Source organism: Nesoenas mayeri, assembly GCF_963082525.1.
Source record: "Nesoenas mayeri genome assembly, chromosome: 29".
Lineage (NCBI taxonomy): Eukaryota > Metazoa > Chordata > Aves > Columbiformes > Columbidae > Nesoenas > Nesoenas mayeri.
The window spans coordinates 2,125,442-2,140,311 of record NC_137561.1 but is presented as its reverse complement, the minus strand read 5'-3'; the positions used below and the strand labels follow the sequence as shown (position 1 = coordinate 2,140,311).

Here is a 14,870-nt window from a genome sequence, read left to right as displayed (position 1 = left end):
CCCTGTACTTTTATTACCAACACTCTCTGATTTCATCTCCCTCGTCATTCAGGAGTTCCCACCTCTCCTGATTCAATGTCCCTGTCCAAGGACAACTTTCCAGCCCTGTCTGGACGTTTGCCCTTCCCAGTGCTCTCAGGTTTCTCCTCCACTTGCTCTTTGGTCATTCAGTGGCCTCTCAACTGTCTGGTTTCTGCTTTGAGCTTCAGGGAGTTACAAACTTGCCCCGTTCTTCAGAGCTCTAATTGACATGGCAGTCAACACGTTCATTGTGTTTATTTCTATCCTCTCCTGTCTCTCTGTCTAAAGCAGTTCTTGTGTGGGTGTCCCTTGTGGATGCTGGACCTCATCAGATCCACTTACACACACAGCTGAGGAAAGTGTTTTGCTGTTGATTGAACTGTGCAGTGTTTGCACAGGAGAGCAGGTGGAGCTGGTGCACAGGAGCTGCAGCATCTCCTGCAGAGCTCAGTGGAGAAGTCTGATGGAGGAAAAGTGATGCAATCTCTGGTGGCCAATGAGGGACCCGGCAGACTGGGGGTGGGAGTGAGGAGGCAGGTTGTCCATACAGTGTCCAGCCTCAAGGACTGTTCTCCTGCCTGTCCAGATGTCTTCAGGAGACCCTCGGGATCAATGTCCAGTGTAGAATGCTGCTGTCACTTCTTCCATACACTGGAAAATGAGAGAAAATACCCTGGAAAGAAAAAACCCTCCCTTCTGAAATCTTCTTTGAAACCTTCATCAGCAAGTGTCCCATTGAAACCTCTACAGTTAGTTCTACAAGTCTAGAAGGTTTAAAGAAAATTACAGAAAGAAACATTGCTCATTAGGGCTTTCTGTGTTTTAATGAGCCCCATGGTGTATTTGGTGCTGAGTCCATGAACCTCAGATACCAAGCACAGACTGAAGAATCTGCTCAAGAAGTCCAAGCCAGAAGCAAACTCCAAAGTACCTTGAAGCATTAATGGGCCCCACTGAGGGCTGTTACTGACAAAGCCTCCCAGGGACTCGTTAGAGCAGATAATTGGAGGCAGTGATTGCATCAGGCAAAGGCAAAGTGCAGCAGCTCTGATGCTGAGAAAGCCCTTGGTTTGTCTGATGAAGGACAATGGCCAAGCCTTGAGCCCCTGCCCCTGGAAGGGAGATCCTGTCCCTCACGTGTGGCTCAGGGCTCTTCCTGGGGCTGTGGGGAGTACGATGCCCAGTGCAGGACAATGGTGTGACACTCCCTGGGGGTGCAAGGAGGCAATGGGGTGCCATGGCCATGACAACCATGTGTCTCCTCTTAGGCCTCGCTGGCAGGGACATCAGCCAGAGCCAAGGGGACAAAGACCTTGGCTCTTGCAGGGACATCCAGTGTCACCCTTGGCCATGTCCACCATGGTCCATCCTGCACTGTCCCACGCCTATGGCTGTTTCCCCACAGGCTGCAGACACCCCATGTGCTTCCCCACCTTGTTCTCAGCCCAGTGTGTCCCCACCTGTGCTGCTGTCTCTCCATCCTCACCAGCTTTTCCTGGAAACACGGAGTCATGACTGATCCAGACTCCCTCTGAATGACCACAGCACTGCGCTCAGAATGACATTTCCTGATCCTGAGCTCCACTCTGGACCTCCAGAGCTGCAGTTTCTGATGGTTTTCCTTTCTCATGCTGTTTTCCTCCACTAAAAACAAACAAACCAACAAACAAACAAACAAAAAACAAAAACAAAACAAACAAATAAACAACAAGCAAAAAACCTAAACTGCCACCATCATGGAAAGTGATTTTCAAGATTTCTGAAGCTACTACTGCCCTTTCTTGTCATGGTGTTACCATAGCCACCAACTAAGACCCTGATAGCTGCTCACATTCTGCCCCTAATCCCCAAAGTGGGACAAGGGAGAGAACTGAAAGGGAAGAGAATAACTGATGGGCTTAGAAAATAAAATTCATAAGACAATAAAAGTAATTATAAAGTACTACTACTACTTTTGTACAGATACTAAACTATACATAAAATAAATGATACTCAGTGCAATCCCTCACAGCTCTCCAGTCATGTGGAATAGCTAACCCAAAAGAAGGGAGCACCCCGGTCCTGAACAGCTGATCCCAGCAAGAGAAAACAAAAACGTGAAAGGCAGAAAGGCCCAACGGCCAACTTAAACACAACAAAATGTCATAAAACTGAACTAACACTGACCTCCCAACAGAATGAACAGAACCAACCAACGTAGCCAGAAAATCTGAACTAACTAGCTGGAAAAGGCATCTCCAGTTTTATACTGAGCATGACACTAATGGTAGAGAATAGCTCATTGATTGACCTGGATGTCAATCAAGGTGCTGTCCTGTCTGTATCCCTCCTAGCCAAGATATCAGTGAGTTCTGACATTCCTTTCATAGCAAATGGCAAACACTGTAAAGCTGCTAAAAGACAAATGAACTCTATTCCAAGGAAGAAACAGCGTTACCTCATTATTCTCATAGTAAATCTAAACAAAAGACTGTACTGGCTGTGAAGGAGAGAGGTTCAAAATGCATGAAGAAAATCAAATCAGTTTCAGTAAAACCAGCACGTTTCCTCAGGCTCCCCTTCACCAGGCTAAAGAAGTTTGGGTCTCTCAACATCTCCACATGTGACCCAGACTTTCTCTGGCCACACGACAGCTCCTCCCGTTCCTCCAGAATGGGGAACCTCACACTGGGACACTCGGCTCCAGATGTGACCACACCAGTGCTGAGTCACGATGGGCAATAACTGCCCTTGTCTGGGTGGCCACGCTCCTCCCAGTGCAGCCCAATGTGCTCGTGGGCATGTTCCTGCTCAGCACCACTGAGAACTGGCTGAACATCCAGGCTCAGAGGGTTGTGACCAGTGGCACAAAGCCCAGCAGGAGGCACCATGAGGAGCACTGAAGGACACCATATCCCCACCCAACATCTCCTCCTACAGGTGTCTCTTGGGTCCCTGGAACCACCTCAGTGCCAAGGGGGAGAGCACTGCCTGTATGGGGTGGAGGAGATGGGGTCTGGAATGAGGGTCCAGGGGCAGTTTCTCCTGGTTGTTCATGCAGCAACCAGCTGGGCTGGATATTTGGAGAGAAGAACTCTTCCTAAGGCCCCCAATGGGCTTGGGGATGGTCTAGATGCATTCAAGGACCTTTAAGACCTCGGTGTAAAAATATGTAGGGCCCAGTACTGCACACAGCTCTCAAGGTGAGGCCGCACTAATGCTGAATGCAGCAGCATAGTCACCTCTTTTGACCACATGGCCATGCTGTGTTTGATGCACTCCAGGATGGGGGTCACTGTCTTGACTGCTGGGGGACAGTGTTGTCTCCTGTTGACCCTGTGGCCAACCATCACGCCAGATCCCTTTCTGCAGGGCTGCTCTCCAGCCGCTCTCTCCCAATCTACACTTGCACTCAGTGTTACTCTATCCCAGGTGAACAATCCAACTCTTGGACTTGTTCAATTTCATGCCCAGTGCTGGGTCCTGCACTTGGGTCACAACAACCCCAGGCAGCACTACGGGCTCAGGGAAGAGCGGCTGGAAATCTGCCCAATGGAAAAGGCCCTGGGGGTGTTGATGGACAGTGACTGAACATGAGCCAGCGTGTGCCTGGGTGGCCAAGAAGGCCCCCAGCACCCCAGCATGCATCAGGAATAGTGTGGCCAGCAGGACCAGGCAAGTGATCATCCCTCTGTTCTTGGCACTGGTGAGGATGCACCTCACATCTTGTGTTCAGTTTTGGGCCCCTCACTACAGGAAAGACCTTGGGGTGCTGGGGTGAGTTCAGAGAAGGGCAACAAAGCTGGTGAGGGGTCTGGAGAACAAGTCAGACGGGGAGCAGTGGAGGTAACTGGGGCTGTTTAGCCTGGAGAAAAGAAGGCTGAGGGGAGACCTTATTGCTGTCTACAGCTACCTGAAAGGAGGTTGGAACATGGAGGGTGTTGGGCTATTCTCCAATGTAGCAAGTGGTAGAAGGAGAGGAAACGGCCTCAAGTTGCACCTGGGAATATTCAGTTCATATATTAGGAAAAGTTTCTTCATGGAAGAGTTGGTGAGGCATTGGAACAGCCTGCCCAAGGAGTGGTTGAGTGACCATCCCTGGAGGTGTTTAAAAGACATATAGATGAGGTTCTTAGGAATATGGTTTAGTGCCAGAGTTCTGTTAATGGTTGGACACAGTGATCTTGAGGGTCTCCTTCAACCTAAATGATTCTGTGATCTCATTGGGATGGGAACCATGGTGAGGCAACTCTCCCAGATGGAGTACTGGTATGGATGGATGGATGGATGGATGGATGGATGGATGGATGGATGGGTGGATGGATGGATGGTTGTAGAGATGGGTTGGGACATAGAGGGGGATCAATCTATCAGCCTAAGTGCTGGGGGCAGCCATGGCACGATGGAAGCACGGCCAGCCCCTCTTTGTCCCCTGCTCTGGTTTCCAAGAGAGCCTTTACACCTGTTGCTGGCAGCCCTGCTGTGCCAGCCCCTCTCACCAGCACACGACTCCTGGCCAGGAGCTCTTCATGCTGCTCCTGCTACCGCAGTGACAGAGCAGCCTGCCCTGAGCTGGGGAATGCAGAAATAGCGTTCTGTGGGTCATTCATTCCCCTGTTGAAGCACAAAGCACAGGGAGCAGGCTGTGATGCCTGGAAACCACAGCGAGACAGTCCAAGGCAGATCACGGAAGGTCCTTCACCATCTCCAGGAACACTGGGCACCCACAGATGGACACTCAGACCAGCACCATGACGTGACATGGTGCCCCATGTCCTCCCCTGAGCCATGAAAAACACAAGCACAGCAGCATGGCCTTGTGGGGGAAATTTATTCAGGCTGACCACAGCTTTGGAAGAAGAGCCCGAGCCCCAAAGACTGAGACTGAGGAAATCCCCTTTTGTGAGGTGTTTCAAAAAGATGGCTGCAATTTCAGAAATACAGTGATTTCAAAATGGGTCCACAACTGTATTACAGAGATGTGACACAGGACACCAGCTGTACCAGGGCCCCAGAAACAGGCAGACAGGCCTCTGAGTCACTGCTCTGGAGAAGGGCCGTGGGTGAAGAAATTCCTTCACAAACACGGTTATCATAGATGAAATGCTCAATGCACAGGAGCTATCTGAGATGAACTGGAAATAACTTCTGAAGAGATATGGGTAACTTATTGTTGCTGAAAGAAAAATGACTGAATTGGCTTCTTCAGTGCCACTTTAAGCTCCTGGTTCCTCATGCTGTAGATGAGGGGGTTCACTGCTGGAGGAACCACCGAGTACAGAACAGACACCACCAGGTCCAGGGATGGGGAGGAGATGGATGAGGGTTTCAGGTGGGCAAACATGGCAGTGCTGATGAACAGGGAGACCACGGCCAGGTGAGGGAGGCAGGTGGAAAAGGCTTTGTGCCGTCCCTGCTCAGAGGGGATCCTCAGCACGGCCCTCAAGATCTGCACATAGGACACCACAAGGAACACAAAACATCCCTCAAAAAAAGATACACTAAACATGATAAGACCAAGTTCCCTGAGGTAGGAGTGTGAGCAGGAGAGCTTGAGGATCGGGGGGATTTCACAGAAGAACTGGCCCAGGGCATTGCCCTTGCAGTGCCCTTGCAGGGGCAGTGAAAATGTATTGGCCGTGTGCAGCAGAGCACTGAGAAACCCAGTGGCCCAAGCAGCTGCTGCCATGTGGACACAAGCTCTGCTGCCCAGGAGGGTCCTGTAGTGGAGGGGTTTGCAGATGGCAACGTAGCGGTCGTACGACATGATGGTGAGGAGATAAAACTCTGCTGAAATTAAAAAGACAAACAGAAAGAGTTGTGTAGCACACCCTGCATGGGAAATGGCCCTGGTGTCCCACAGAGAGTTGGCCATGGATTTGGGGACAATGGTGGAGATGGCACCCAGGTCGAGGAGGGCGAGGTTGAGCAGGAAGAAGTACATGGGGGTGTGGAGGTGCTGGTCCCAGGCTATGGTGGTGATGATGAGGCCGTTGCCCAGGAGGGCAGCCAGGTAGATGCCCAGGAAGAGCCAGAAGTGCAAGAGCTGCAGCTCCCGTGTGTCTGTGAACGGCAGGAGGAGGAACTGGGTGATGGAGCTGTTGTTGGACATTTGCTTTTCCTGAACATGGGGCACTGTCATGAGAAAAAGAAAAAAAAAAAAAAAGACAATGAGAATCCAGGGCAGAGTTCTCTGACAAAAATCAAACTAAGTCCCGTAGACCCTCCCCTGTCACACACAGACACTCTTGTTTTTTTCTAGGAGTACCTTTTTCAGCACTGTGGCTGCAGCCCTGCTTGAGGCTGGAAAATGTGCAACCAAGAGCAGGGCCTCTGCCCATGGGCCGTCGATAAGTCAGCCCAGCTCTGCAGAAGTGGGGCCAGGGAACGGTGGGGACTGTCCTGGTTCTGCTAACACAGAAGGGCTGTCAGCACTTGCTTTCCCAGTGACAGGGAACAGAGATGGTGAAGGCAGTTTAGGAGATCCATCTTTTTTTACATATCCCCCCATATTCACTGCAGAGTGTTGCTGGGTGTCAGAAAGCCTCAGCATTTCTGCTGCAGTCAGGGAGAACAGAGCGAATCCTGCAAGACCTGAGGGTGCCTGTGGGTCAGTGCAGAGTGAGGGCAGCTGCTCTGTCCCTCTGTCCTGCTCCAGCTACCCTGGGCTGGCACCTTTCTGAGATGGGGGCTGATCACACTCCCACATTACCCTGAAGAGCCACCAGGCACTGCTGAGAGCAGAGGGACCCACCTCAGACCATGACAGGTCTCAACCTTTCCTAAGGTCTCAGCACCCAACGTTTAGCCCAGGACACACACAGCTCATTCCCCAGCCCCACAGACTGCGTTGCCCGCAGCCCACAGGTCAGAGCAAAGCTGGGACACGTGTGCCCATGGACACACCTGCAGGAAAGGACCCCCAAGATCAGGCTGTGACTCTGCAGCTGAAACTGCCATCCCCAGAGAGCCTGACAGCAAGAACAAGATCCCAAGAGCAGTGACCCAGAGCAGGGGAGCAAGAAGGAAAATGCGGTGAGGGTGGGGGTGAGAGAGGCCAGGGCAGAGGCAGCCGGGCACTCAGACAGCATCCCCCTTCCCCAGCTGTGCAGCCACCTCCCAGACACCAACAGTGCCGGGCAGCTGCTCTCAGCCCCTGTGCTCTGCAGAGGAACTGCAGCTCTGGCTGCACAGGAGCTGCTTCATGCCTTGGAGCCCCCGGCCCTGAGGGCAGAGGCTTTGCTGGGTGGGACAGGAGGCCAGGGGGCTGCTCACAGGAGGGATCTGACCTGCAGGGGGTCACAGGGACTTTTCTCTCTTCTCCCTCCCATAACCATTTCGGGTTCGGTTTCCTCTCATTTCTGATCATTTCCCTGCTGCCTGGAGATTCTCCCCTGGGAGGTGTTTCCCTGTCCATGTCTGTTCCCTGTCAGTGCTCACAGACCATCCCACCCTCTCTGCCCTCCCCCTGGCCCTACAGATCCTGCCTGTTCACAGGCACTGCCTGGGGGCATCTTCCTGTCTGCAGGCTGGAAAACAGGACAGGTCAGACTAAGGCTGACGGGTCCAGCCAAGGTGATGCAGGTGCTGTGCACAGGCAGAGGGGTGGGGAAGGGATGTCATGAGCCTCCTGGCAGATGTGCTGATCACTCAGAGTTGCAGTTCAGGAGTCTCAGTGACTTGTTTCAGCATGAGAGCTCATTCTCATTTTATCCTTTCTTGCACCCCCCACCCCTTGGGAGAGGAAACTGAAAAGACAGGCCCAAGAAAGCTCCTTATCCATTTGGTAATCCTTGCATTGATCTTCTGCTTGAGGCATCTGCTTGAAAAAATGCTGGGGGTGACCTGGAGCTGTGAGCAGTGCTGACCCACAGCACCATCTCCACAGCAGAAGCACCTTTCCTGTCCTGATAGTGGTCTCTCCTTCCACCCAACAGCTTCTCCCCTCAGTGTTGCTGGGATCTCCCGGACAGGCTGAGCGCTGACCCTGGCAGGCGGCAGAGTCCCTGCCCGGCACAGCCCTGGGGTGCAGGGACCCTGCTCTGCAGGACAGCCCTGGGCACCCCTGCCTGTGCAAACAGCTTCTCACACCTGAAGTCATCCTCAGCAGGAGGCAGCTGCCATGTGTTATGGCTCTGATGGTTTAAGGAGGAAATCCTTGCTCTGCTGCAGGTGCTCCTTATCTATAAAAGAAAGTCTCTGATATTTTTACTTACATATCTCGTTTAATGTACCAGCGTTAGGAAATTCCACCATAATCTACAAATGCAATAACGTGCAGCCACAGACTTACTGTCTCTCCTTGTGAAGTCACAGCAGTCCTCTCCCCACATTGCCTTTCCCTATCTGTGCCTGGCTCCTGTGCCCTCGGTGCTGCAGGCAGAGCCCTCAGCCCTGCTGCGTGTGCAGAGGAGCTGCTCCTGGGCAGAGCTGTCTCTCTGCAGCGCTGCCGCTGCCATGAGCTCCCTGTGTCCCAGGAGCCCAGCCCAGCTCAGCAGCACAGGAGCAGCCCATGATGTCCCTTTCGCTGTCCCCTCTGTGCTTCTCCAGGTGTCCCTGGGGTTCCAGGGACACATCCTTTGAAACAACCTCAATTAATCATAGACGTTTATTCTCTCTCCTCTGAAGAGACACATCATTGTGTTCTTTGTAATAAACAATGTATTAGTATGAGAATCAACTTTTCTTGTCCCATCATTAGACAGGCCACCAGCAATATTACAGCAAAGGATCTAATTCTTCCAAGCCGGGGAAGGAATATCTTCAGTTAAATGAGTTAAGGCATTTTATTCTGGTTTTATACTCCCAGGTCTAGAGAGACATTCATCAGCCCTTGGCCATGTCATGTCTGTGCTCTGATTCAAAGCCTTTGCACAGATGGGCTCTTGGACACTTGGTAACAGGTTTCTTGTGGCAGGTCAGAGCTGGGCTGGTGCCACAGCTGGGGTGGCTCAGCCTAGATGTGAGGCCATGTCCTCAGCCAGGGACCTGACTGGGGAGCTGGAGCTGTCAGTGCTGCAGACAGAGCTGTGACACGGATGGAATGAACTGCCAGGCAGGGTGGCAGGAGTGAGTTCATCTGGTCTCAAGGACTGCAGCCTCCAAGCACAGCAACAGTCCAGATCAGAACTCAGTCCAGACCTGGAAGGCAATTCAAGGGCCCATAATGAGCTGTTACTACTGCAGGAACAGTTAAAGGAGAAACAAAGACACTGTGCAGACACTGACGAATTTAATAAGAGATGAGAATCAGTGTCCTCTTGTCCTCCCTCTTCACCAGCAAGGTCTCCCAGACCTCTGTGGCTGGAGGTAGAACAACCAGCAGTGGATGGGAATCAAGTTGGGGTCACGGGAACTAACACAATCCTCTCCAGTCTATGGGACAGCAGGGGCAGCATCCCAGGAGCTGGGACAGCAGGACCATGTCACAGTGAGGCCACTCTCCACCATCTGTGAAAGCTCATGGAGACTGGGGGGACTCCCTGACCACTGGCAGCTCCCACACAGTGTGTGCACTTTTCAAAATGGCCCATGGGTGAGCAGGGGAACTAAGGGCTGTGCCCCAGAGCATGGCCACTGGGACCCCATGTCTGGGTGTCAGGAAGAGAAGGTGACGGGGTTTGCCCAGGGTAGGTTGTGCCTGTCTATCCTCTTTGCTTTCTGTGAGGAAAGGACAAGGTTGTGGATCTGGGGTAACAACGATGATCTGGTACGTGAATGTCAGCAAGGCATACATTGTCATCTCCTGTAGCATTATTGTGTCCAAGGTAGGATATTATGGTCTGTGTCAGTGTGTAAATAGATGGGTAAAAAGCCAAGTGTCCAAGATGTGTCTGGATCAAGACAGAGTAATCTGGTCTGACCCTGCTGTGAGCAGGAGGTTGGTCAAGACACCTCCCGACGTCCGATCCAGCCTGAATGACGCTGTCCTTCCTTCCCCTTCATGTTTTCAAATTAAGGAGAGCTCTCAGGTTCTCCCAGATCACAGAAGTAATTCACATGAGGTGCAGGGCTGCTTTACAAGTGCCCCCAAACAGTCCTGACCACATCTTTTCCATCTTTTTCTTTTGCCGGAGCCAAGATCTTATTTTTTGCTGTCCTAATGCCTCTCCGGAAAGAACAGCCTGTGTTGTTAACCCTTTCAGAGCAGGTTGCTCAACAGGTGTCAGCATCCATGCACAGAGTCTGCACATCAGCCAGACACAAATCCATCATTATAGAAATGGAGACGAGGCTCTTGACCAGCTCCTTGCACCCAGATATCAGTGTGACATGTCTGCTGAGATGCCAGGGAACACCAGAACTTTAAGAACCGAGAAGTTTTAGTCGTCTCTGAGCATCTTGGTTCATCTCCTGACCCATGTGGTGGTTCAGGCTGTGAAGAGAATCCAAACCAGCCATTTGACTGGGCTAGTTGCATTTTACATGGTGCCAAACAGGGCAGATGAAGGGGGCTTATAACTCCAATCTCTGCTGCACAGATGGGATTTCAGAGATTAGAAATATAGGAAACAATGTATTGTCAGTGTACACCACATAAAGATTCTGGCTTCCTTTGTGCCTTTTCACTAGGCTGGGATCTGTTCCTTGGCTTTCTTTAACTACAAAGGAAACAACTCCCCTATGCCACCTGCCCCTCACACCAGAAAAAGAAAGGAGAAAATGGATGGAAGAGGGATGAACTGGGAGAAATTCTGACCAACAGGTGTATTCTTTCAATGATAAAAAAGGTGGATGTGGGAGAAAGCACTGTTCCAAGGACTTCATACAAGAGGCAAGCTACTGAGATGCAATATGTATTTTGAGAAGTGAGAATAACTGCTGGGAGGGAAATTAAAGAGCTTTAATTCATCAACATAATCAAGAATACAGAGTACTCTGTTACTGTTAATAGTGACAGCACCACTGTTCACAAACACCCTTCAGAGCATCTCCATTTTTCCTGAGCTCCAAAGCTCATCCTGCTCAGAGTTTGACAGGATTGCTGCAAACTCTGTGACCCAAATCTCTACAACTGTCTCTGCTCAACAGCCTTTTACCCCAGGAAGGGGAAAACTGCCAATGCAGACACCAACCCAGTGCCCAACCTGCCTGGAGAGCCAGGACAGTTGTGCCACACAACAGCCGCCTCTGAGGGAACATGGAGGTGATGGGATTGAAATGGTTTCAACCCAAATCATAGAATCATAGAATCATTTAGGCTGGAAAAGACCATTAAGAACATGGAGTCCAACTGTAAGTCAAACATTGCCAAGACCACCACTGAACCATGTCCCAAGGTGACACATCTCTCTGTCTTTTAAACACCTCCAGCAATGGAAGCTCCAATCCTGAGCTGGCAGGACACCGTTGGCTGCAGTTGGACATAAGATACTGGTCATGGCTGTGAGTTCAGCCCTGGCTGGCAGAATGTCTCACACCCTCACTGAGGAGGGCAGGGGGCTGGGAGATGGGAGCACGTTTCAGTTTCCAGATCCCAGCACAGAGCCCAAACCATCCTGCCCTTGAACTCTGGATCCCATTTCCTGAGATGCAAAGCTGGTGGCCTTCTGTGGATAATCATGTTAAAAGGCATGAATAATCCTTCAAGTGTTTGTGTAATTTGTCTAAGAATGTCAGTTTTATATGCTTATATGTAAATATCTATAAAGTAGTACACTGCATCAGTGGTAGCCAATCTGGCAATGACAATTAAATAGGTATTTGCACTATAAGGCTCCATACCCCATCCACAAGCACACATCTAAGTGGTTCAGATGACGGGTGGTCTGGCAAACGTCACCCTTTGTGTCCCCAGGTGATGGACACTGCTCATGTGCCTCTGCAGAGAGTGGCAGGAGCTGGATCCCCTTCTCGGGACAGACTCCTTCCAGGAGAGACACAGACACAGGGGAACTCATCGGGGCTTTACGGCATTTCACTGGGCATCAGTTTTGACATATTGGGTGCTGTCCTGTGACTGCCCTTTCTGCACAAATGATCATACAAACACAACCATTTAGTGAGACATGGTCATAAAGGGGCTGTTATGGACAAGAAAGCTCACCATGAACTCTGGAGAGAGCGAGGAAGTTCATAATCAGCACCAGGAAGAACCAAGAAGCTCGAGGCCTCTTCTGAAGAGCGGGAGGCCTGAGCAGCCGTGATTGGCCATTGTAGGTGTGGGAGAGGGTCAGGGCATGTCAGGGAGAAGCAATGAGATGGCTGATGGCTTCAGTGAACCCTTCCAGCCATGTCTGAGCCCAGCAATGGAAAGCAGTTGATGTCTGCAGGTGGAGGAGGAACAGGAGGAAGATCTTCCTGGGAATATGGAAGTTAGGAAGGCCTCTCTTGGGCTAATCATGTATGGCAGTGCCATTTGCATGCTGTGGGCATGGCTGTGCCTGGGAGATGGGGAACGGCTGCTGCTGGGGTGGCTGTGCTCAGTCATGGCCCATGAGCTGACCCTGCTCTGCTCCTCTCTTACACTGCCCACACTTGGATGGTCCTCAGGAATCATCCATGAGCCTGGTGGATCCATGAACCTCCTGCAGTGATGGGTATGGATCCAAATAGGGGATTCAAGCAAGTTTGGGACTGGGACACTGAGGTGACTGGTGACCATTGTCAGGTGTATGAAAGAAGCTGGATGAGTTGTGAGGAATTCACAGGCATTTCCAACTCCACAGAAAACTAGAGCCTTGCAGTTAAAGCAACAGCACTTGAAATAAACACCACCCCCAAAACACAAAACACTCACACTGACCACAGGAAAAGCCTTGAAAAACAGTTCAGAAAGATCTACCAGGTCCCAGGGGTCAGGGCTGAGCCATTCTGGTGATGAACAAGCATCAAGGGCTGTCATGGCATCAGAGCCACCTCCACATGGCCCTCACCGCCTGGAAAAAGTGTCTCCAAGTCTTTCCTTCACCAGCCTCCAGGGACAGGGACCTGCTCTTGTTGTTTCCTTCACAGCTGTGTCATTGATGGCCCTTCATGGGGTCCAAACACCCTCAGAAACTTGGGATTTGCTTCTGCCTTTCACTTCATTAGAGGTTTGTTCATTCTTTCAGTAGTTGCAGTTCAGGATCATGGCAGCAGAGGGCTCATGAACATCAAAAATACTCTTACAAGCAAAGGCTCTTTGCATCATTTTCCTAAAGGCTTCAAGTGTCGTGTGGATAATTAGGGGGATTTCAGGAATTGCAAAACCGAGACAATTTCCACAATAAAGAGCAATAAAGCCAAATTTCTTCTATTCCCTTCCCTGCTCGCCCTTCCCTCCCTTTCCAGAACAGGTGGCATCAGCACCTCAGGTGGAGGGATCATTCTTGTGCTTGGAGCAGCCTGTCCTGTAAGGATTATCAGATTTCCTGAGCTCCATCACCCTACAGATCTACTTCCATGTCTCCACTTTGCCCACCATTCCCCAGTATGTCAAAGTCTTCCCCTCTGGATCCCACCAGCCTGTGCTCTGCTGCTGGCCTTCCTCCCTCCATCCTGGTGCCTGGGACCCCACTGTGTCCTGGTCACAACAGCCAAGGTGGACACTGCTGTTCACATCCCTCACCAGTTACTCCTTTTTTTCCAGTTCCAGATCCAGGTGAGCATCACCCTTGTTGACCCACCAGGCAGACATGTTAAGAATTTGTCCCAAGATCCTCTGGAATTTCGGTACCTCCAGCTTTCCCTGGCCAGTGAATGTCAGGGCAATTACAGTTCCCGATAGGAACGTACTCGTTGACTGGTGACTTCCTCAGGTTACTGACAGAAGATCTTTTCCATTTCTTCTCCATGATCAAGTAGTTTGTAACACCCAACATATTGTCACCCTGTACTGGGCTTACATGGCAAAGACTTGGGACTGGGGCTGAGTGTGGGTGTGCTACAGTTGTCACCTCTCTGAGAAGACAACAGGAGTTTGACCAATGTCAGACAGAGCTGATTTAGCTGCTCCAAGATGGACCCACTCCTTGCCCAATCTGAGCCACTCAGTGATGCTGGCAGCACCTCTGGGATATTTATTTGAGAAAGGGTAAAAAACACTGCACAACAGCAGGTGGGTGAGAGAAGGGAGGAGATGTGAGCAAAAAGCACTGCAGACACCAAGGTCATATCCCACAGGACCCAAGCAGGTCCCTCAGCAGACCAAATCCTGCTCTCCTGAAATCCTGCTCTTGGCCTTGTTCTCATCTCCCAGGAGCCTCAGCTCCACTTTCCCATCTCTGACTGTTCCATCCTGACCAACTCTTTCTGGTTTGTAAGTGTGAAGTCCCACAGGGCACCTCACCCCACTGACTCCTCAGTCACCTGTGTTAGGAAGACGTTGTCAATGAGCTCCAAACCCCTCCTTGTCCCCAGCCAGGAACCTGGGAGATGTGGGACCATAGTCCTGCCCTTGGCCTTGCACAGCCCCACATCACACTGTCCCAGGAAGGGCCCTGGGCAATGTGGGAGGGACAGGATCTGACTCCCCAGGGTTGGGGGTCAGGACTTAGTCCTTTGGTTAACGAAACACATTCAGGTTTACTGAGCATCAGAGACACATTTACATTGCTTTTCCTGACCTGTCATCACTGCCTCCAGTTTTCTGCTCTAACCAAACTCTGGGGTCAGTTCTTCAGTTCTGTCCCTCAGTGGGACCCGTGTATATTACAGGAAACTTTGCAGTTTGCATCTGAGTTTGACTTCTTGAGAAGTTTCTTCAGCTTCCCCTCAGGGTCTCAGGTTCATGGACTCAGCACCAAACCCACCAGAGGGGTCATTAAAGTGCCTTGGGCTGCTCCTGTGGTGCTGAGCTGGGCTGGGCTCCTGGGACACAGGGAGCTCATGGCAGCGGCAGAGCTGCAGAGAGACAGCTCTGCCCAGGAGCAGCTCCTCTGCACACGCAG

General features: G+C 51.2%; 2 protein-coding genes across 2 annotated transcripts in view; both read right to left on the bottom strand.

The window, feature by feature from the left end:
* Positions 1–14,870, bottom strand: part of LOC308050575 (olfactory receptor 14J1-like) — a gene marked incomplete at its 5' end in the record, with an annotated part of 296,725 nt that overhangs the window by 216,737 nt on the left and 65,118 nt on the right. The window lies entirely within an intron of this gene.
* LOC308050637 (olfactory receptor 14A16-like) lies at positions 5,168–6,286 on the bottom strand (the record flags this gene model as incomplete). The annotated part of the gene is made up of 1 exon (XM_080360795.1): positions 5,168–6,286. The coding sequence occupies exon 1, from the start codon at positions 6,140–6,142 to the stop codon at positions 5,168–5,170; it is 975 nt and encodes a 324-aa protein (XP_080216921.1). The 5' UTR covers positions 6,143–6,286.